Raw genomic sequence first — 22,247 nt, forward strand, 5'->3', positions numbered from 1 at the left:
GCCCCACCCCCAGCTCTGCCCCCAGCCAGTGCCCCACCAACACCAGCCCCGTCCCCCCGAGCGCCCCGACCGCCCTGTCTCCTCCAGCCCGGCCCCACCTCCAGCTCTGCCCCCTGCCAGCGCCCCACCAACACCAGCCCCGCCCCCGCAGGTGCCCCGCGCCGCCCACCCTGTCTCCTCCAGCTCTGCCCCCAGCCAGCGCCCCACCAACACCAGCCCCATCCCCACAGGTGCCTCGCCCTGCCCACCCTGTCTCCTCCAGCCCGGCCCCACCTCCAGCTCTGCCCCAGCCAGCGCCCCACCAACACCAGCCCCATCCCTGCAGGTGCCTCGCCCTGCCCACCCTGTCTCCTCCAGCCCAGCCCCACCTCCAGCTCTGCCCCCAGCCAGCGCCCCACCAACACCAGCCCCGTTCCCCCGAGCGCCCCGCCCCGCCCACCCTGTCTCCTCCAGCCTGGCCCCACCTCCAGCTCTGCCCCCAGTCAGCGCCCCACCAACACCAGCCCCGTCCCCCGAGCGCCCCACCCCGCCTGCCCTGTGTCCTCCAGCCCAGCCCCCAGCCAGCGCCCCACCAACACCAGCCCCGTTCCCCCGAGCGCCCCGCCCACCCTGTCTCCTCCAGCCCGGCCCCACCTCCAGCTCTGCCCCCAGCCAGCGCCCCACCAACACCAGCCCCATCCCCGCAGGTGCCTCGCCCTGCCCACCCTGTCTCCTCCAGCCCGGCCCCACCTCCAGCTCTGCCCCCAGCCAGCGCCCCACCAACACCAGCCCCATCCCTGCAGGTGCCTCGCCCTGCCCACCCTGTCTCCTCCAGCCCGGCCCCACCTCCAGCTCTGCCCCCAGCCAGCGCCCCACCAACACCAGCCCCATCCCTGCAGGTGCCTCGCCCTGCCCACCCTGTCTCCTCCAGCCCGGCCCCACCGCCAGCTCTGCCCCCAGCCAGCGCCCCACCAACACCAGCCCCGTCCCCCGCGCGCCCGCCCTGTGTCCTCCAGCCCGGCCCCACCTCCAGCTCCGCCCCCAGCCAGCATCCAACCAACACCAGCCCCGTCCCCTCGAGATCCCCACCCCGCCCGCCCGCCCTGTGTCTTCCAGCACGGCCCCACCTCCAGCTCTGCCCCCAGCCAGCGCCCCACCAACACCAGCCCCGTCCCCCCGAGATCCCCACCCCGCCCTGTCTCCTCCAGCCCGGCCCCACCGCCAGCTCTGCCCCCAGCCAGCGCCCCGCCCCCGGCCCTGCCTCCAGCGCCTAGCCCGACCCCCCAGGCTGGTCTCCGGGCTCCGAAGGGGGGCCGCGTTCCGTTCATCGCCACGCCTGGGGCTTGCTGCGGAGCCAGGTCTGGCCCGATGCCCCCGAGCGGGGCCAGCGCACGCTCTCGCCGTTGACAGGTAGCGGGGACACGCCCGCCCTGCGCGCGCAGCGCCATTGGGCGGGCCCGGACCCTGGCCAGTAGGGTCCCCGTCCTCCGGGCCGGAAGTGTCGCGTCAGGATCCCCAGCGTTCGGAGCAGCGTCAGCGTCATGGAGTCGCCGGTGAGGGGCTGGGTCCACCGCCTTCCCACAGTGTCCCGCGGGAGGGGCCTTGGTTGGCAGGGCAGGGACTGCGGGCGAAAGCTCCACCCCCCGCCGTGACCTCTGTGTGACCCACAGGGCCACGACCCCTTCCCCCACGCACAGCCCCCAGGCTGCGTTCCCCGTCCCTGAACCCGCGTCCGTGCCCCCGGTGTGCCGAGCTCTGCGCTCAGCCCTCCCTGTCCGCGAGCTCCCCGCTGCCCTGGTCCTTCTCTGCCCCGCTGCGCGGTTCCTGACTCGGTGCCCCCTGCCAGCCTGCCTGTGCTGACGGGCCCTTCCTGCGCAGGTGCTGAGGAGCCCGGAAGAGATAGCGGCGGTGTACCGCGAGCTCAGCCAGTGCCCCTCGCTCTGCAGTGCCTGTATCGGGCCCGAGGTCACCACTCAGTATGGGGGCAAATACTGCAATGTCTATACAGGTACCGACCCCATTGCGCCCTGCGCGTTCCAAGCCCCTCTGCCCCAGTGTGGGGAGAGCGGAGGGCAGAGGGGCCCCGGGGGCAGAGGGCAGCTGCATTGTTCCTAGCTCTGGTTCGGCCTTGCCATGGGAGGCCCCCCAGTTCCCCATCTCTGAGGTGAGGCGATGGGCCCAGGCTGTCTGCTTGCCAAGAGTCAGTCTCAGAGGAAAGCACCCCAAGACCCTGCTTGGGGCTCTTCACATGTGTGAAGGGATTTGTGGCTGTTGGGTCCCATCGGATCAGCATGCCACCCCCTGGGTAGGCTCCCTGGGCTTGGGCTCAGCCCTCCCATCCCTGCAGCTGGCTCCACATGTCACAGCAGCATCCCACAGCACCTCCAGTTCCGTCCTTCCCCAGTTAAGGGTTCCGCGGCCCTCTGCGTGGCTTCCCTAACCTGACCAGCCCTGCTTCCTGAGCCACTGCTCCCGGCTCTCCAGGCTTCTGTCTTCTCTCCACTCAGGGGCCTGACTGAGCCTTGGGACCTGCTCATTGCCATGTGACTTGCTCCCTTTCTCCAACTGGAGGGGTGGGAGAAGTGTGCCCAGATGGGGCTGGCCCCAGCTCCCTGGGACAGAAGCTTGACTGCTGTCCCCATGTGCCAGCTGGGGAGCTGAGGCCCAGACAGTGACAGCTGATTTTCAGAGATGTTCCCCGTCCCAGCTGCAAAGTGCTAAGTGCACTTGACCATCAAACCATAAGGGACTGGGCTAGGATCACACAGAGCTGGGGTTGAGCCCAGATCTCCTGAGCCCTAAGTTGCTGCCTTAGCCACAAGCCCAGCCTGCTTGCAGGTAGCATAGAAAGTGCCAGGAGTGCAGGCAGGCAAGGTGCCCTGCTGTGCACACAGGCCATCCCATGTGGTATCTTTGCTCTAAGGCCAAAGGAGAGGGGAGCAGTGCCGGTCTGGGGCAGGCGGCAGCTGACTGCCCTCTCCTTCCAGAGTGGTCTCAGCAGGACCTGGAGAGAGCCGAGAGCGTGAAGTTCTGCCGCCAATATCTCATCTTCCATGACAGCCAGGCCATTGTGTACTCGGGCCCCTCGGGCACCTGCAGTGAGATCAAGGGAGAGTGAGTGTCTCCACCCTGTGCCTTTGCCAGCGCCCACCGTGTGCCCATCGCCACCCCCACAGCTCTGCTAGAGCCTGACCTGGCTGGCTGCCCAATGTGGGCGTGGTTGGGCAGGAGGTGGGGGCTGCCCTGCCATGGGATGTGGGCAGCTGGGGAAGAGCTTGGGCTGTGTTGCCTCCTGCCCCGGTGCTGGGGGCTCCAGCAGGAGGGACAGAGCCAGAGTGTGGCTCTGCACCTGGCAGAGGCCCCCTGCTCAGAGTGCAGGGGTGGGGATGTCCTGGGGGCCTTATGCCTAGCCCTGAATTGCCCCTAGCTCCCAGGCTACTCGTTGGGGAGGCAGAGTCTGCCATTACATTGCCCTGTCCCCTCCCCTGTGGCTGCCCCTCCTCTGTGTCCTTGGGGGGCTCCAGCCTCAGTTGCCTGCAAAAGGCCATTAGCAGAGGGCGGGGCTCTTGGCTGCGCCTGTTCTCGCCCCCTGGAGGAGGTATCTGGGCCACCTCTAGCCCCCTGCTGCTGCTCCAGCTTTGCAATGGGGAACCCCATGTGCCAAGCCTGTTGTCCCTGCCTTTTGCTGCGCCTGCTGGGAGCACCTCTCCATTGTGCTGTGTCCTGGTGTGTGTTTAGACGGGATACAGGAGCCAGAGGATTCACATGACCCAGTCCCTGGCCAACAATAAACTGTGTTAACCGTGGCCTGGGCTTTAGGATCTGGAGACCTCAGCTTGCATAGACCCGGGGCAAACAGCCCAGCAAACACCCCTTTAACTTGTACTGAACATCCAGAAAGGAAGGGAAACCAGCTGAAGCTTTTGAAATGGAAAGGATTGAGTCAGGCTTTCATTGTAACAACACCCGATGTTCCCTTTCCCTTTGGCAGGAGAGGGGCTCCCCGTGCCAGACAGTCTTGTAGACAGGGTTATAGCTGGCAAATAACTGTTTGGGGAAAAGAGAGAGTTGAGATGGACTGGGGTAACTGCTGCTGCTCAAGTCTGATCCTGTTTGCTAAGAAGACAACAAGCCCAACGAGAGATTCAGCATCTGTCTCTGGGGCTGACTTCATTGCAACCTCACTGCTGGAGAAACCCAGCCCATGCCCGAGAGCTGGCACTCGTACTAGCAAGAGGTGGTTTGGCGTAGTGCTTTTAGCTGCCACTCGGTTACAGGCTTACAGTGGTGTTGCAAAGTATGCAGGCATGGCCAGCTCAGCCACACTCTTAATAATTAGGAAGAAAACAGAGAAGGCTAGGAAAGAGAAAAAAGGTGGAGAGGGCAAAGGCCGCAAGGGGGAATGAGAGAGGGGGGAAAAGTCTCACGTCCCAGCTGGGATTGCAATTCAGCCAAAGCCAATGGAAGTGGTGCTGGCCTTTGGACGCCTCTCTTTGGCCTGGCCTGGTCTGGTCAGGGCAGCTCGCAGGAGCAGGAGGTTCCAAGGAGACCCAGCCACGATGGTGAAGCCCACTGCAGTGGTTGTCGCCAGACAGTTGCTGCTCTGGCTAATTTCATAAGAACATAAGAACGGACATACTGGGTCAGACCAAAGGTTCTTCTAATCCAGTATCCTGTCTTCCCACAGTGGCCAGTGCCAGGTGCCCCAGAGGGAATAAACAGAACAGATAATCATCAAGTGATTGCCCTGTCACCCATTCCCAGCTTCTGGCAAACAGGCTAGGGACACCATCCCTGCTCATCCTGGCCAATAGCCATTGATGGACCTATCCTCCATGGGTTTATCTAGTTCTCTTTTGAACCCTGTCATAGTCTTGACATTCACAACATCCTCTGGCAAGGAGTTCCACAGACTCACTGTGCGTTGTGTAAAAAAATACTTCCTTTTGTTTGTTTTCAACCTGCTGCCTATTAATTTCATTTGGTGGCTCCTAGTTCTTGTGTTATGGGAAGGATTAAATTACACTTTATTTACTTTCTCCATACCAGTCATGATTTTATAGACCTCTATCATATCCCCCCTTAGTCGTCTTTTTTCCAAGCTGGAAAGTCCCAGTTTGATTAATCTCCTCATACGGCAGTCGTTCCATACCCCTAATCATTTTTGTTGCTTTTTTCTGAACCTTTTCCAATTCCAATATATCTTTTTTGAGATGTGGCGACCACATCTGCACGCAGTATTCAAGATGTGGGCGTACCATGGATTTATATAGAGGCAATATTATATTTTCTATTTTATTATCTATCCCTTTCTTAACGATTCCCTTGATTCTGTTAGCTTTTTTGACTGCCGCTGCACATTGGGTGGATGTTTTCAGAGAACTATCCACAATGACTCGAAGATCTCTTTCTTGAGGGGTAACAGCTAATTTAGACTCATCATTTTATATGTATAGTTGGGGTTATGTTTTCCAATATGCATTACTTTGCATTTATCATAATTGAATTTCATCTACCATTTTAACAATGAGGAGTCTGGTGGCACCTTAAAGACTAATAGATTTATTTGGTCATAAGCTTTCGTGGGTAAAAAAACCACTTCTCCAGATGCATGAAGTGAAAATTGCAGATACAGGCATAAATATATATTGGCACATGAAGAGAAGGGAGTTCCTCAGCTCTCATCCCCTAGCACCCCTCCTCTACTCACGCTACATTGATGACATTTTCATCATAGGATCCATGGGAAGGAGGCCCTTGAAGAATTCCACATGGATTTCAACAATTTCCACCCCACCATCAACCTCAGCCTGGACCAGTCTGCACAAGAGAGCAACTGGGAAACTGGAGTATCTAAGGGAATTGCTTGTATGACTTATGGTTAGCCAGTGGGATGAGACTCACGGGAAGGAGGCCCTTGAAGAATTCCACCTGGATTTCAACAGTTTCCACCCCACCATCAACCTCAGCCTGGACAAGAGATCCACTTCCTGGACACTACAGTACAAATAAGTGATGGTCGCATAAACACCACCCTATACCGGAAACCTACTGACCACTATACTTACCTACATGCCTCCAGCTTCTATCCAGGACACATGACACAATCCGTCGTGTATGCAGCCAAGCCCTAAGATACAACCGCATTTGTTCCAATCCCTCAGACAGAGACAAACACCTACAAGATCTCTATCAAGCATTCTTAAAACTACAATACCCACCTGGGGAAGTGAGGAAACAGATTGACAGAGCGAGACAGGTACCCAGAAGTCACCTACAACAGGACAGGCCCAACAAAGAAAATAACATCACTGTCCATCACGTACAGCCCCCGGCTAAAACCTCTCCAGCGCATCATCAACGATCTACAACCTATCCTAGAAAACGATCTGCCACTCTCACAGGCCTTGGGAGGCAGGCCAATCCTTGCTTACAAACAGCTCCCCAACCTGAAGGAAATACTAACCAGCAACTACACACCACACCACAGAAACACTAACTCAGGAACCAATCCCTGTAAGAAACCCCATTGCCATCTCTGTCCCCATATCTATTCTAGCAATGCCATCAGGGGCTCATTCACCTGCACATCTACTAATGTGATATGTGCCAGCAAAGCCCCTCTGCCATGTACATTGGCCAACCCGGAGACAGTCTCTACGTAAAAGGATAAATGGACACTAATCAGTCATCAGGAATGGTAACATACAAAAGCCAGTAGGAGAACACTTCAGTCTCCCTCAACAGATTTAAAAGTAGCCATTCTTCAACAAAAAAACTTCAAAAACAGACTTCAAAGAGAAATTGCAGAGCTACAGTTCAAAACTTAACACCATTAATTTGGGCTTGAATAGGGACTAGGAGTGGCTGGCTCACTGCAAAAGCAATTTTCCCTCTCTTGGTATTGACACCTCCTCATCAATTATTGGGAGTGGACCACATCCACCCTGACTGAATTGGCTTTCAACACTGGTTCTCCACATGTAAGGTAACTTCTTTCTCTTCATGTGCCAATGTATATTTATGCCTGTATCTGCAATTTTCACTCCATGCATCTGAAGAAGTGGGTTTTTTACCCATGAAAGCTTATGCCCAAATAAATCTGTTAGTCTTTAAGGTGCCACCAGACTCCTCATTGTTTTTGTGGATACAGACTAACATGGCTACCCCTCTGATGCTATCTGCCATTTTATTGCCCAGTCACCCAGTTCGGAGAGATCCTTTTGTAGCTCTTCACAGTCTGCCTGGGACCTAACTATCTTGAGTAGTTTTGTATCGTCTGCGAATTTTGCCAGCTCACTGTTTACCCCTTTTCCCAGAACATTTATGAATATGTTGAATAGGACTGGAGCCAGTACAGACCCCTGGGGGATACCACTGTTTACCTCTGTCCATTCTGAAAACTGACCATTTATTCCTACCTTTTGTTTCCTATCTTTTAACCAGTTACCAACCCATGAGAGGACCTTTCCTCTTATCCCATGACTGCTTACTTTGCTTAATAGCCTTTGGTGAGGGACCTTGTCAAAGGCTTTCTGAAAATCTAAATACACTATATCCACTGGATCCCCCTTGTCCACATGCTTGTTGACTCCCTCAAAGAATTCTAGTAGATTGGTGAGGCATGATTTCCCTTTACAAAAACCATGTTGACTATTCCCCAACAACTTATGTTAATCTATGTGTCTGACAATTTTGTTCTTTACTCTAGTTTCAACCAGTTTGCCCGGTACTGAGGTGAGGCTTACCAGCCTGTAATTGCCAGGTTCACCTCTGGAGCCCTTTTTAAAAATTGGCATCACATTAGCTATCCTCCAGTCATTTGGTACAGAAGCTGATTTAAATTATAGGTTACAGACTACAGTTAGTAGTCCTGCAATTTCACATTTAAGTTCCTTCAGAACTCTTGGGTGAATACCATCTGGTCCTGGTGACTTATTGCTGTTTAGATTATCAATGTGTTCCAGAACCTCTAATGACACCTCATTTCCCCCCAAGTCTGTTTGTTTTCCAGCCTCCAAAGGCAGAGGGGTGGAATAGCCCATTGACCACCAATTAGGCCAAATTTCCGACACCAGGTTTGGTCCACTGATTTCTGGTCCCCACCTTCTCGTGGTTACCAGGCGTGGCCGGAACACCCAGTCCTTTGGGGACCTTTGTACATATTTTCTTGTTCCGTTTTGGATAACAGGTCACTGTGACAGCTTGGGAACGTTCACTCTCTTGCACGACTGAGCTCATAGGCTCAATTGCAGACCCCGTTATCACAACAGGCCCCAACTCCACCCCTCCCAGCACCCCTGTGGGGTGGGTTAGCACATGTGGGTCCAGGGTCCTATGGACTCCCTGAGCCCTGGCCGTGCCTCTCCTGTCCCCAGGCCATGCTATGCCCCCAGGCCCACTCCAGCCTGTCTCCCCCTGCAGGTTGCTGAGCAGGGAGTCTCCCAGCGGGGCACTTAAGGCCGTCTTGCGGAAAGCCAGCCCTGGCAAAGGCGAGGAGAAGCAGTTTCTTGAGGTAAGTCGATATGAGGCTGGGCCCACTAACACTGTGGGAAAAGCCCTGGGCAGAGTGAGGGCAGCCCTCAGCATTCTTGCTGTCTGGGGCTGAGGCTCCTTCCTGGCCTGACCGTGCTTGGGACTCAAGGAAGGGGCCCCTGCCAGCCCCTGCTGCTGACGGCCCCTCCTCAGGCCTGGCTTTGGGGTGGAGGGATCCCTTCTCTGTAGTTCCAGCAGGCCACTAGGGTGGGAATCCCTGTGGCTCTCCCCTCAGCGTTTACCAGGCATTGCTCATGGCACACTGGGGCCCAGCCAGCTGGCCCGACCCTCTTGGGATCGTGGGCTGGTGTGGGGCAGGATGGACAGAGCCATGGCCATCCCACTCCTTCCCTTCATGGGTGGAGCGAGCCCGTGCAAGGTGGGGCCCTGCTGCCTACTCTGCAGCCAGGCAAACTACCACCCCAGCTGGCAGCTGTTGCCAGCAATACCCAGCACAGCCACCTGTTCCCCCTGCCATGTGCTGCCATTCCCCTGCCACCTGCCCTGTGGCCCCACAGTCCTGGGCCCTGGCCCCTGATGTTTTTGTTCCTCCAGATCTGGGATCAAAATCGCAAGGTGAAGAGCATCAACCTGACTGTGTTGGAGAAGCATGGCAACGTCTATGAGGATGGTGAGGCTGGGTCCCCATGGATCCACCTTCTCCCTGCTTTGGCTGGCAGGGAATTGGGGGAGGGGGTGGGGGATGGGAGGGTGGCCAAGGGGGCCCTGTGGCCGTTTGGCCGGGTGGGGGAGGGTAGGGGAAGGGGGTCCCCAGGGCCTGTGGTGGGGGCACTGGGCCATGCTGCCCAACAGGGTCTGACCAACACTTCCCCAGATCAGTTTGGCTGCCTGTCCTGGTCGCACTCGGAGACCCACCTGCTCTACGTGGCTGAGAGGAAACGGCCCAAGGCCGAGTCCTTCTTCCAGAGCAGAACCCCGGAGCTGAGCAGCAACTGTGCTGATGAGAGACGAGACAAGGCTGTCAAGGTGTGTGGGGCGCAGCTGGAGGTCGCGAGTTGGAGCCGTGGGTGGGCCACTCGTCCCGCCCCCACAACTGGTCAGAAAGACGGGCATGGTGCTAGGGCCCTGAGCAGGGACTCAGAGAGCAATTCCCAGCTCTGCCGCTGAGTGCTGTGCCATGCTTCCCTAGGGGATGCTGAGCCTGCCCATCCCCCACACACTGGGCCTGTGGGGCAGGAGATGGCTTTCCTGTGGGCTCTGGCAATGCAAATAGAGCCAGATCTGCCCTGTGTCTGAGGCACAGGGCTGTCCTGCCCCAGAAAGCAGGAGAGTTGGGGGGTGTCCCGGGGAGGGGGCACTCATGGCTCTGTGTTCCAGGGGGAGCAGTTCGTGTACCATGACGACTGGGGCGAGGCACTGGTGGGCAAGAGCGTCCCAGCCCTGTGCGTGCTGGACGTGGAGAGCGGCAATGTCTCGGTGCTGGAGGGTATCCCGGAGCACATCTCCCCTGGCCAGGTCAGCGCAGGCATGGGGAGCCAGGTGCTGGCAGTACCTGATTGGCACCCGCTGGCAGCCCAAAACAGCCCCCAAACACCTCTCTGCCTATTCCCGCTGATGCAAGCTGCCCCTGACAGCACCCACAGGTCACCCAGTTTCCATGAGGGGCTGATGTGCCTCAGCAGGGGAACCTGTGCCCCAGGATGCTAGCCGGTAGGGCAGGGCCCTGCTTTGGATCTCAGGAGGGCACTGCTCATTGCTTCATTCCCTTAAACAGAGCGGGAGAGTTTCTAGCTGCTCTTGCGCCCCCTCCGACACTCTTCCCCCCTCACCAGGTTTTCCTCCTCCCACCTTCTCTTTCCCCACCCCTCTTGCTCACTGGCACTCTCCCACTTTGCCTGCAGGCCTTCTGGTCCCCTGGCGACACGGGTGTGGTGTTCATAGGCTGGTGGCATGAGCCCTTCCGCCTGGGCCTGCGGCACTGCACCAACCGCAGGTGAGTGCCCTGTGCTGCTGCCAGCTGCCCCTGCCTGAGCGCTGGGGAGAGGGGCCTCCCCATTCCCAGGTGTGCAGCCATGTCCATGTAGTCTAGGCCAGTGGGACCCCTTGGGGAAATGCCCTTTCAGGCACCTTTGGACTGGGGCTGTTCTGCTAGGGCAGAAGGCCGGACTGGGCCTGACCCAGCCCTGCTCTGAGAGCTGGCCCCAGCTTGCGGGCATCTGCTGCAGCCTCCTCTGAAAGAGACCACTGCAAAGGGAGGGGCTGTTGTGGGGCTGGGGCTGCCAGACTCAGCCTGAGGAGCCACAGCTCCGATCTGCCAGCTGGGAGCAGGGGCCATCTGGAGGGGGAGGAGTGGGGGCTGGGCTGGCCACTCCTATCGGGTGTAGGGCAGGAGGGTTGGGCAGCTGTGGGGAAGCTATGGGGCCCGTGCAGTGATGGCTGCCCTCCTCTGGTTCCCAGGTCAGCGCTTTTCTATGTGGACCTGACGGGAGCGAGGTGTGGTGAGTCGCTGCTGCTTTCTGAGCCAGTGCCCTGCCCGCGTGCCCCCTACCTGCCTGTGCCCTCCCTGTGTGCCTCCTGCCCCTGTTCTGCCCACATGTCTCCGTCCTGCCTGCGCCCTGCCCTCAAGCCCCCTGCCCTACTCATGGTCCCCATTCTGCCCATGTACGGCCATCCTACCTGCGGGTATGTCCATGTGCCCCTTGCCCTGCCTGCATGCCCCCTGCCTGCATGCCCCCTGCCCTGTCCAGGGTCCCCACTCTGCCCATGAAACACCGTCCTGCTGTGCCCTGCCCGCACTCCGCCCTGCCTGTGGTCCCCGCCCTGCCCATGTGACCCAGTCCTGCCTGCGCCCTGCCTGCGCGCCTCCCATTCAGCCCGTGCCCCACACTGCCCATGTGCCCCTTGCCCCAACCACAATCCCCACTCTGCCCATGTGCCCCCGTTCTCCACCTGCCCTGCCTGTGTGCCCCTTGCCCAGCCCGCGGTCCCCGGTCTGGCAGTGTGCCACCCACCCTACCCGCACCCCACCCTGCCCACGGTCCCCACTCTGCCCACATGCCTCTATTCTGCCCACGTCCTACCAGCGGTCCCTGCTCTCCCCACTTGCCCCCATCCTGCCTGCGCCCTGCCCACGTACTACCTGCCCTACCTGCATACCCCCTGCCCTGCCCACGGTCTCTGCCCTGCCTGTATGCCTCCTGTCCTGCCTGTTCCCTGCCTGTGTGCCCCCCTATCCTGACTGCCCCTCCGCCTGCCCCCTGCCCTGCCTGCTTGCCCCCTGCCTGGATGTCCCCTGCCCTGCCAGTGGTCCCCGCTCTGCCCATGTGCCCCCCGCTCTGCCCATGCCATGCCCTGCCCTTGTGCCCCCTGCCCTGCCCACGGTCCTTGTTCTGCCCATGTGCCCCCGTCCTGCCCGCAGTCCACGCTCTGCTCATGTGCTCCCTGCCCTGGCCTCGTCCCCTCATCCTGCCTGCGCCCTGCCCCCGGGTCCCCTGCTCTGCCTGTGCCCTCTGCCCTGCCCATGTGCCCCTGTCCTGCCTGTATGTCCCCTGTTCTGCATGTCCCCATGCCCCCGTCTGGCCTGCCCCTGTCCAGCCTGACCCCTGCCCTGCCCACCTGCCCATCCTCCGCCATGATTGCCCCCCTATCCTGCCTGTGCTCACACTCTTCTCCATCCCTCTGCAGAGCTGCTGTCAGACGACACTAAAGCTGTGTGGTCCCCACGCCTGAGCCCTGACCAGTGCCGCATCGTGTACTTGGAGAACAGCGCACTCGGGCCCCACCAGCAGTGCAGCCGCCTTCGCGTGGTGAGTGGGTTCCACCAGGTTGGGGAGCCAGTGCCAGGGGTTGGGTGTCAGGCTCTCTGGGGCCCAGCCAAGGCCGTGTGGGCCATGTCCTCCAGGGGCACTTCCTGCTGGGAGCCAGCCTTCAGTCGCACTGCATAGGCCTGGTGCTTGGGCTTCTTCAGCAGCCTGTGCTGCCATAGCCGAACGTCTGTGCCCGCGGCGGCACAACGAGAATCATCTTCCCTGGGCGTGTCGCCCTGACACTTGGGCCTGGCCCTGCTCACTCTGCTGGTGCCCCCTGCTCCCCACAGGGTCACACCTATCGTCCCCCCAGTAAGGCACCGGAAGGTGCCTGTGGCACAGCGCTGCTGCTCCCTTGGGTGCCCGGGGGGAGCTGGGACAGGCCTGCTGGGGTCTAGCTAACCCAGGTCAGGCTCCCCAGCACGCTGGGCCTTCCCATGAGCAGCCACCAGCCCTGCCCTGGATCCCCCAGAAGGGAGGGGGCAACATTGCAGAACAGAGCCCCACGCTGCTGCCCCTGAGTGCCAGGCGGCCGTCTCTTGCAGTACGACTGGTACACGAAGGTCACCTCCACCGCACTGGATGTCGTGTCCCGGCACAGCCAGGGTGAGTAGTCGGCCGGGTTCACTAGGGATGAGGGAGGAGCTGGGCAGCGGGATGATGAGACAGGCTGAACACCCAGGGATCTGGCACTCTCCATTTGTGAAAGTTAGCACATGGCGCTGTCTGCTCAGGAGGGGCCAGGGCTGCAGGGACCAGGAGGGGCTGCGTTGTGGGAGTGAGGGGTGCTGGCAGAGCTGGGGGGGCAGGGGGCTGTGGGTCAGGAGAGAGGGGCGCTGGCAGAGCTGGGGGGCAGCCCAGGGCTGGGCTAGCCGGGGCTGCAAGTCGGGAGTGAGGGGCACTGGCAGAGCTGTGTGGGCAGGAGGCTGAACAGGAGCTGCATGAGAAGCTTGGTTCCCTGTTGCTGGCCATTGGTGCAAGTGCCCTGTGCCAGCCTGGCTGGTGTGCAGGGGCAGCATGCTGAACCTGGGGCCCTCTCCTTGCAGGAACGTTCACAGGGATTTATTGCCCAGCACTGCCAGGCCTGTGCTGGGCAGCCGATAGCCAGAGGGTCGTGCTGGACACCGCTCAGCGCAGCCGGCAGGTACTGGGGTGGGGGACTGGGGCAGGGCAGTCCCACAGCTGTGCTGCCTGTGGGCATATGCAGAGCCCGGGGCCCAGGCCAGCCCTGAGCAGAGGGGCTGGGGGCGTGCTGGGCCCTGCCTGGCTCTGGCTCGGCCCTAGCTCTGACGAAGCTCTTGGTGTCCTCCTAGGAGCTGCTTGTGGTAGAGACTCTGAGTGGCAGCGTGACCTCCCTGACGATGGGTAAGTACCCGGCAGCCTGCTCTGCTCACGGTGTCCCTGGATGCCTGGTGGGAGGGGCTGGGAGCCCTGTGAGCTCCAGACCGTGACCGAGGCATCTGTCCCTTTGCAGGCGCCTCCCTGGGCAGCTGGTCTCTGCTCACCATTGACCGGGATCTCCTGGTGGCCAGGTTCTCGACCCCCAGCTGCCCCCCAACACTGGTAAGGGATATGGGCTGGGGTGGGAGACTGTGCCGTGACCTTTCACCCTGCACGCAGACTCAGGAATAAAAATTTACTGGCTGCATCCACACCATACCCCAGCCAGCATCCCAAAGCATCATCCTGCTCAGGCTCTGGGCTAGCAGGGAGCAGTGGGGCAGGCGTGAGGGGCACCAGCAGAGCTGGGTGATGGAGCCGAGGGCTAGGCTAGCAGGGGACAGTGGGACAGGAGTATGGGGCATCAGCAGAGCTTGGGGGGTGGAGCCCAGGGCTGGGCTAGCCTGGGGCAGTGGGGCAGGAGTGAGGGGCACCAGCAGAGCTGTGGGGTGGAGCCCAGGGCTGAACTAGCAGGGACTGCAGGCACTGGTGCTGCATGCAGGTTGCCTATTCTGTCAATGCTGTCAGTCTCTCATTGTCAACCCCCCCATTCCAGCTGCAGCCATTTCCTCCCCAAATGCTGCCGGAAGATGTCTGCAAAGGCCCCCGCCCGAGCATCCTGGCCCCCCTTGGGTCATGCCCCCACTCCCCGAGCATGCTGCGCCTACCACTGATGGGCTCTTTCCCCTGACAGAAGGTGGCCTTCCTCCCCGGGGCCGGGCGGGAGGCCCAGGTGCACTGGGTGTGTCTGGAGGATGTGACCCCCATCCCGGAGATCAGCTGGGTGATCCGGCCCCTGCAGCCCCCCCCGGATCAGGAGAACCCGCAGTACAGTGAGTGCCGTTGGGGGTGCGGGGCTGGGCTCTGGGGACTGGCGCTGGCACTGACATCACACTCTTCCTTTGCAGAGGGTATTGATTTCGAAGCCATCCTACTGCAGCCCAGCAAGGGGCTAGGGCTGAGGAAGCTGCCCCTGGTGGTCATGCCCCATGGTGAGACCCCTGCCTGGCGTGCCCCTCTCTCCCCCCCCCCCACCACCACCGGGACCCCCACCCTCCCAGACTGTGCAGGTCTGATTAGGCCTAATTATGAAGCTAGAGCCGAGTGTTGTGCTGTCAGATCTGGCTTTCCCCGACCCTTGTCAGTGCTGCCACCTTGCCCTGGGGCTCCCCATGCCTGCCCATCTGCAGCTGTTCCCCTCCTGCCGTGGGGCAAGCTGCCCTCCTGTCCCATGGGGTTGTCACGGCAGCTGCAGGCCACTGCCCCTTCACTGGACGCTGACTCCCAGGCACATGCCCCCCCCCCCGCCCCCCCCCAGGCAAGGGGGCATTCGCCAGCAGCCACAATGCCAGCCCCATGGCAGGGGAAGGGGAGTGGCCCCAACCCAACCAGCACCCAACACTGACAGACGGGTCCTTCTGGGTTTGGGTCGGGGGCAAGGTTCTGCCCTGGTGGTCGTGTCCATGGAGAGTCTCTCACTAGGCAGCTTGCATCAGTCCCTAGGAAGATGAGGGGCGATCAGGTCAGATCTGAGTGAGGCGCTGCAGCCTGGCATATGGGGTGGCAGCCTCACTCGGCTTTGGCACCTGCTATCGATAGTGCAGGGAGCCACGTCCCTGCTTGCCCAGGCCCAGATCCCACCCTCGGCACTGCTGGCGTCATCACAGTGGGCTGGCGGCACCCACTGGGCCGAGTCTGGAGCAGGGTCAGTGTGGGGATGCCGTTCCCTGCATGGCAGGGACAGAGCTCAGGGAGAGGTGGGACCGAGAACTGTCCCCCAGCTGCATGCAGGTCAGAGCCCACCCAGCCCCACGGGGAGCACAGCAATGCCACGGGCCTAGGCCACCAAACCCCTCAGCCCCGCGGGGAGCGCAGCCACCCCACAGGCCTAGGCCCCTCAGCCCCAAGGGGTGCACAGCCACCGCACAGAGATCATAGCCACTCCACAGGCCTGGGCCCTCCGACCCCACAGCCCCTTCCCTCTTCTTTTACTCTTTTGTCCCCATGGTAATTGTTTTGGAGGGTTGGGGGGCCTCTGTTTCCAGTTTTGCCCTGGTCCCCAGAGCTCTGTCGCTGTGTTGAGCGTCTTGTCCCCAGTTCCCAACCAACCCCTTGTGCCAACGGTGTCGTTTATTCACCATTCAGGGAGTGATCGGGGCCAGCAGATGCCCCCTGGTCCATGCTCCCCTGAAAGCCTCTGTTCAAGGCAATCGTATGTTGGGGGAGCCTAGCAGCTCGATCACTTTGCTCACCCAGCTCTTCCCCGTCCCTGCCAGACACCACGTCCCAACAATTACACTACACACTCCCTATGAGCCCCTTCCCTCTGGACTCTGCCCCATGATCCAGCCTCTCACCCCTCTGCCCTCACCTTGCAGGAGGCCCACACTCCGTCTGCACGGCCAGCTGGATGCTGTACCCCGCGGTGCTCTGCAGGATCGGCTTCGCCGTGCTCCTGGGTGAGTCCTGCCAGAGCCACGGGGGCAGGCATGATGCAGCCAAAGCCTGGTGAAGTGGTTGTGGGCTCCCTAGGCCTGGCCATGCTCAGCCCCTGCCAGCTCCCTGGGCACGGCACCCTGGGGAGGAACTGCTGGGCCAAGGCTTACTCTGAGGGTGCCCTGGAGCCCCTGGAGAGGGCTGAGGGCACATCTGGGCCATGGCACAGGGAGGCTGAGCTCCCAGAATGCAGCACCAACATGGGGATGTCCATTCAGGGCAGGGCCTGGGCACCATCAGCATCCCTGGGACAGCCAGCAGGAGGGCGCAGTTCCCGGGCCAACCCAGCCCCACAGCACTCAGCTGCTCTCCCCTCGCCCTGGGTTGCAGGCCTGCAGCTGGGTGCCCCTTGGCCAGGGGTGGGGTCTCCTGGCGGCACCCTGCTCCCAGAGCATGGCAGGGGGCTAGCTGTGGCAGGCCAACCCTGTACCCTTGTGAATCCCTGTTGGTGGGGGGCTGTCAGGCACTCCCCCATCATGCTGAACTGTTTCCCACAGTGAATTACCGCGGTTCGCTGGGCTTTGGCCAGGACAGCATCGCCTCCCTGCCCGGGCACGTGGGCTGCCAGGATGTCAAAGACGTGCAGGTAGTGGCTGCCCCCCCCAGTTCCCCCACAGGGACTGGGACAGCGTGTGACCCACAGCCAGGAGACCAGGCTGCTCCCTCTGGGCATCTCCCGCCCAGGGACTTAGTAGGGGGAGATGGGCTCAGCCAGCCTGTCAGGTCCTGGCCCCATCCCAGCCCTGCCCCCCTGTCCCCTCCCTTGGCGATCCCTTCCAGGCCCTGGCTGCCCCCTTCTTGAGACTGCCCTGGCTTCCCACCCTGCCCTGAGGCTGCCCTGTCTCAGGCCCTGGTGCCCTGGCTGCCCCATGGCACTGCCCCTCTCATCTCATTGCAGTACTGTGTGGAGCGGGTGCTGCAGGAGGAGCCCCTAGACTCAGCGCGTGTGGCACTAGTGGGTGGCTCACATGGGGGCTTCCTCGCTTGCCACCTCATCGGTCAGTACCCAGGCACCTACCAGGCCTGTGTGGCAAGGAACCCGGTCATCAACATGGCCTCCATGATCAGCAGCACCGACATCCCAGACTGGTGAGTGCCTGGGACTAAGACCTTCCCCACCCCCTGCACCAGGTGCAACCTGGATCCTGCCCTGAGCCGGGCTCTGTCTCCTCTGCAGGTGTCTGACTGAGGCCGGCTTCCCCTATGCGCCCGACACCCTACCGGATGCCTGCCACTGGGCAGAGATGCTCCACATGTCACCCATGCAGTACGTCGCCCAGGTATGGAGCCCCACCCCAACCCCTGCTCAGAGACTCTGCACTCCCCTGTGACGGGTTCCCCAGAGTGCAGTCTAGAACTGTGGTACTGCTGACCCCGTCTTACCAACCTGGGTTCCCTCGCACACTGTGATGCTGTGACAAACTGCAAACCTCTCCAGGTCCTGCACTCTCACAACCATCCACAGGCAGGGACACACCCAGCTGAGTTACATGAATGCTTTTGTAGGCCACTCGTGATCCAACAACAGAGAGGCTCCAGCCAATTCCTCCCAGCTCCCCAGCCTAGGATCCCGGGGCTGTACTGTCTTGCCCTGGTCAGAAGCTTGACCAGTATAAATTCATTACTCAGTCTGTCACTTCTACAAAGGAAAGTGGACATGCACCAGCCGTTGCAATCTGAGCGGATTTCCCAAGCACTTCAACCAAAATGCACTGTTTTAAGTAAAATATAAAACAGATTTATTAACTACAGAAAGACAGATTTTAAGTGATTATAAGTAGCAGGCATAGAGATCAAAGTTGGTTACCTAGGCCATAAAAGTAAAATCACAATCTGAGTTCTACAAACTAGACAGGATTTGAATCAAGCAGTGTCTCACCCAGATAGGTTATACAAGCATGTTACAGATCTTCTATACACAGGCTGGGACTCCTTTAGCCTGGGACCACCTCCCAGTTCAGTCTTTGTTCTCCAGATGTGTTTCTGGGTGTTGAGTTGTGGGGGGAGAGAGGCCAAGCGATGATGTCACTTCCTCCTTTTATAGCTTCTTCCAGCTTGCTGGAAAGATCCTTTGCTATGACATGGGTCAAGCGGTCTCCACTACCTACATGTTATCTGTGAGAGGTCTCCATTGTATACGGTTACTGGGATTGTCCTTGGGAGTGTGGATTCCTTTAATGGGCCATCAGCAATGTCTGCACAGTCCTCGCTGATCACACACTCCCAGGGGTTAAGCGTAGCTCCTCCACCCCCTGAAACTGCTCCTCTCTGAGCCTTCAGCACACCTGGTCCTCGTTAGCCCCCCTTCGTTTTACTGCTCCCCAGTCACTTACTGCAGGAAGCGCCATCCGCAGGGTGCAGTACATCCCACCTCTGCCACCAGTTGTCACGGAGTCCCCGGGCGATGTTCTGGAACTGCTCCCTACGAAGCCAGTCAGGACTCTGGTGAAGTCTCCTTTCTGTGAGCAGACTGTCTGCAGGGCAAAAAGCTCACACAGCTTCCACCTTCCTGGGTCTGACCTCGGAGCATTCAGCATCCTCTGCCCCTCCGTGTGCTTCCCACAGTGAGTCCACCCAGGTGGGGTCCTGGGGAAGCCAGGGGGTCCTGCACCCCAATTTCGCATTCAGCCATGACTCTCAGCCAGCCAGTAAAACAGAAGTTTATTAGATGACAGGAACATGGTCTAAAACAGAGCTTGCAGGTCCAGAGAACAGGACCCCTCAGCCGGGTCCATTTTGGGGGGCAGTGAGCCAGACAACCACATCTGCACTTCATTCCAGTCCCCAGCCAGCCCCGAACGGACTCACCCTCCAGCCCCTCCTCCTCTGGGCTTTGTCCCTTTCCCGGGCCAGGAGGTCACCTGATTTCCTTTGTTCTCCAACCTTTTAGCTATCACTTTGCAGAGGGGGAAGGGCCCAGGCCATCAGTTGCCAGGAAACAGTGTCGGCCATTTATGTACCCTGGCCCTTTGCTCTGCAACAATTACACTCCCTTAAGAAATGCATAAGGGAAATTGAGGCACCCCTACAGTATTCAGAGGAAACATTAAGAACAGTCCCATTTTGTCACATCTTCCTTAGAGGTTTTTAATGTTAGGCTTGACAAAGCCCTGGCTGGGATCATTTAGTTGGGGATCGGTCCTGCTTTGAGCAGGGGGTTTGAGTAAATGACCTCTTGAGGTCCCTTCCAACCTGAATATTCTATTCTATGGTGTGGGTCCCCTAGTGCTGGCTGTGGGACCCAGATCTCTGCCCTGTTCTCCCCCCAGGTCCGGGCACCTGTGCTTCTGATGCTGGGAGAAGAGGACAGGCGTGTCCCCCCCAAGCAGGGGCTGGAGTACTACCGTGCTCTCAAGGCCAGGGGCGTCCCTGCACGGTGAGCCTGCGGGGGGCAGGACATGGGGATCAGCTGGGAGGAGAGAACCGATTGGTGCAGCGGCCATGGCTGGGGCGGGAGGGAGGACAAGTTGGGTGCTCAGGTGCAATAAGGCCAGTGGGGCTGGGATCACCAATGGAACAGGCTGGCACCAAGGGAGGGAGCAGATCACTGGGGCGGGGGGAAGCTGGCTGGAGGCTCAGATGGCTGCGAGGAGTTGGTACATCCCAAATGGCTGGGGGGTCCCGGTGCAGGGGTCCTGGGGGAGCAGGTGGGGAGTCCTGGTGCATTCCTTGATGGGTGGGGGGGTCTCTGGAGAGGTGGCAAGGGGTCCTGGTCCATGCCCAGGTGTATGTGTGGGGGGGTCCTGGAGAGCTGGTTCTGGGGTACCTTGCCAAGCCCTTTCCTTCTCCACAGGCTGCTGCTGTACCCCAGGAACAGCCATGCGCTCTCCGGCGTCGAGGCTGAGGCCGACGGCTTTATGAACATGGTGCTTTGGCTGCTCCAGCACCTGCAGTGCTGACAGGGGCTGGGCTTCGCCTCTGCCTGAGCCCTGTAACCTGCATCCAATAAACCCACGGCTCATCTTGTGTCCCTGAGGGTGTAGCGTGCCCCTGGGGGAAGGGGATGGGTCTCCACTGCAGTGGGGGGCCCCCTTCGCTAGCAGGCTGTGGGGCTAGGGTGGGGGAGGAGGAGCCACCAGCACCCCTCCTGCAGAACTGGGAAGGGCCCTGGGGAAGGAAGGTGGGAGGTGTGCCAGTACTTGCTCTCCCCTCACCTGACTGGCTGGCTTTACACTCCACCTGCACCTTGCAAACAGCCCATCCTGTGAGCCTACCCCTTGTGGGGTGCCTCACAGCCCTAGCTCCAGGATCGAGCCCTGGAGGAACCCCTCAGTGGCCAGCACCCAAGGTCCCCCCCGCATCTGCCAGGGCAGGCCACACATTCTCACCGCCGCTTGCCCACCCTGTCCTGCTGAGCCAGAAGCCTGGGGGAGACTCTCACCCTCACCCTCCCAGCACACAGCCAGTGTTGGTAGTGACACCCGGCAGCCTTGTCCAGTCAGAGCAGGATCTCTGACTCACCGGGACCAGCCAAGGCTGAGACAGCTTCACCCAGCCATGGTGCCCTGCAGGCAGGTGTTGGCTCTGCCCCAGGTGAGCGCTGCTGAGTCGGCTCTTACCCCTGACATCTTGGGCCAGTGCCCTCAGGGCCAGGCTGACTTCAGACGCCCCACCTGCCGGCCTCCCAGGGCTGGGAGTTAATTGTGCCATCCCTGGGGCTCCCATTTTCTTTCCAGGTCCTCCAGGCAGTTCACTGACCCTGCTGCTCATGACTCCTGCTCTGTCCCAAGAGTGGTATTTCAGCCCCTTTGCAGTGCCGCCCTGTGGATGTGAAGTCCAGGGGGAAACTGATGCATGCACAGGCATCATAAAAACTGCAGAAAATTTCTACTTTGTGACAGCAGAAAGCAAGATTTCCCCAGCCCTGCTGTCAGCAGCTAGTGCTGCCTCATTGGCAGGATACTTGGTGCATGGACCACAGCTGGGCTGAGTCAGCTGGAGCTGTTTGGGCAGGGAGGAGAGTGGGGACAGGCAGTGGCACTACAAGACTTTTGTGTATCACTGGGTGGGGTCCATAAAAAAAGAGCAGCTTGCTCCTGGCCAGCCTGAGCTTCAGCCACCGTCCGGCCCTACAGACAGAGCAGCAGGTCTACGCAGATGTTGGCATAGCAGAGCGGTGGCACTATGAACAGGCAGCAGGATGGGCAAGTGGAGCCAGACTCACCGCCAGAGCGAAGAGAGGGGCCAAGGGCAAAGTCAGGAGGGGGGTCCTCTGCCCCAGGTGAGTGATGGGAGATGGAGAACGAGGAGGAGATGGAGCCGAGAGGCCTGGGCTATAGGCAGGAAAGGGGGCATGGTGATCCCAGTCTGACAATACCTGTGCTCACTGCTCTGGTGCAGGAGGGCCTGACATGAGCCGAGGGCAGGAAGCTGAACCCAGACAAAGCAGGTGTAACTGTTTCACGCTGAGGGGAATTAGTCACTGGAGCCATTGTTGTGGTGCAGTCTCCATTGCTGGCAGTTTCTAGCTCCAGCTGGGCTATTTCTAACAACTCTGCTAGGAATTGCTGTCTCTGGCCTGGCCTTGCAGGGCTCAGCCTAGCTGATTGCAATGGGCCCTTCTGGCCAGGGAAGCTCTGAGCTCCGGTTGGGCCAGGGTGCAGCAGGAACTGGGGCTCTGGCGACCAGGGCTCCCTGTTCACTGCCTACCTCCCTACAGGCTGGACTACCAAGCCCAAGGTCTCAGTCCCTGTCTACAAGGGGCTCATGGCCCAGTGTGGCTCAGGCCCTTGGCAATGCCTCCAGCACCAACGCCAGCTCCACGACTACACTACTGGGCCTTCAACATAGTGATCTCTGTGGGGCTCCTTGCAGCAGGTGCAGCCCAGCCAGACCCTTGTGCAAGGCTGGATTGTCCACTGGCTGAAGCCTTGGAAGGTCCCTGGGCTCAGGACTGAGAGGCAAAGCCATGACAGCTGGTGTCGATTCCCCTGCTGGCTCTGGGTCCTTGTCCTTATTTCAGGGCCAAGTCCTGCACAGGGCAGCTCTGAGCCTAGCCACCAGGTGGTCTCCAGCAGGGCACTCACGTCC

General features: G+C 60.0%; 1 protein-coding gene across 5 annotated transcripts; it reads left to right on the top strand.

Annotated features, from left to right (window-relative positions):
- Positions 1 to 1,072: 1,072 nt before the first annotated feature.
- Positions 1,073 to 20,185, top strand: APEH (acylaminoacyl-peptide hydrolase). Of its 5 annotated transcripts, XM_037904835.2 has the most exons (22): positions 1,073 to 1,532; positions 1,858 to 1,987; positions 2,967 to 3,093; positions 8,404 to 8,494; positions 9,070 to 9,145; positions 9,350 to 9,501; positions 9,853 to 9,990; positions 10,377 to 10,468; positions 10,933 to 10,973; positions 12,160 to 12,281; positions 12,827 to 12,887; positions 13,328 to 13,425; positions 13,595 to 13,646; positions 13,756 to 13,844; positions 14,416 to 14,554; positions 14,630 to 14,713; positions 16,100 to 16,180; positions 16,715 to 16,803; positions 17,116 to 17,306; positions 17,395 to 17,497; positions 19,487 to 19,593; positions 20,011 to 20,185. In XM_037904835.2, exons 1-22 carry the CDS (start codon positions 1,521 to 1,523, stop codon positions 20,114 to 20,116), a joined length of 2,181 nt encoding a protein of 726 aa, XP_037760763.1. In that variant the 5' UTR covers positions 1,073 to 1,520; the 3' UTR covers positions 20,117 to 20,185. The 5 variants fall into 5 exon arrangements, with proteins under 5 accessions (XP_037760763.1, XP_037760764.1, XP_043407511.1 ...); XM_037904836.2 differs by lacking the exon at positions 9,853 to 9,990 and having other exon boundaries at positions 1,262 to 1,532; XM_043551576.1 differs by lacking the exon at positions 14,630 to 14,713 and having other exon boundaries at positions 1,264 to 1,532.
- The last annotated feature ends 2,062 nt before the right edge of the window (positions 20,186 to 22,247 follow it).

Source organism: Chelonia mydas, chromosome 7 (assembly GCF_015237465.2).
Source record: "Chelonia mydas isolate rCheMyd1 chromosome 7, rCheMyd1.pri.v2, whole genome shotgun sequence".
In the NCBI taxonomy this organism is placed as follows: Eukaryota; Metazoa; Chordata; order Testudines; family Cheloniidae; genus Chelonia; species Chelonia mydas.

Coding starts and splice junctions, on each gene's coding strand:
- APEH (XM_037904835.2), top strand. Junction 10,469..10,932: donor CGGCACTGCACCAACCGCAG/GTGAGTGCCCTG, acceptor TCTGGTTCCCAG/GTCAGCGCTTTTCTATGTGG. Junction 16,181..16,714: donor CGGCTTCGCCGTGCTCCTGG/GTGAGTCCTGCC, acceptor TGTTTCCCACAG/TGAATTACCGCGGTTCGCTG.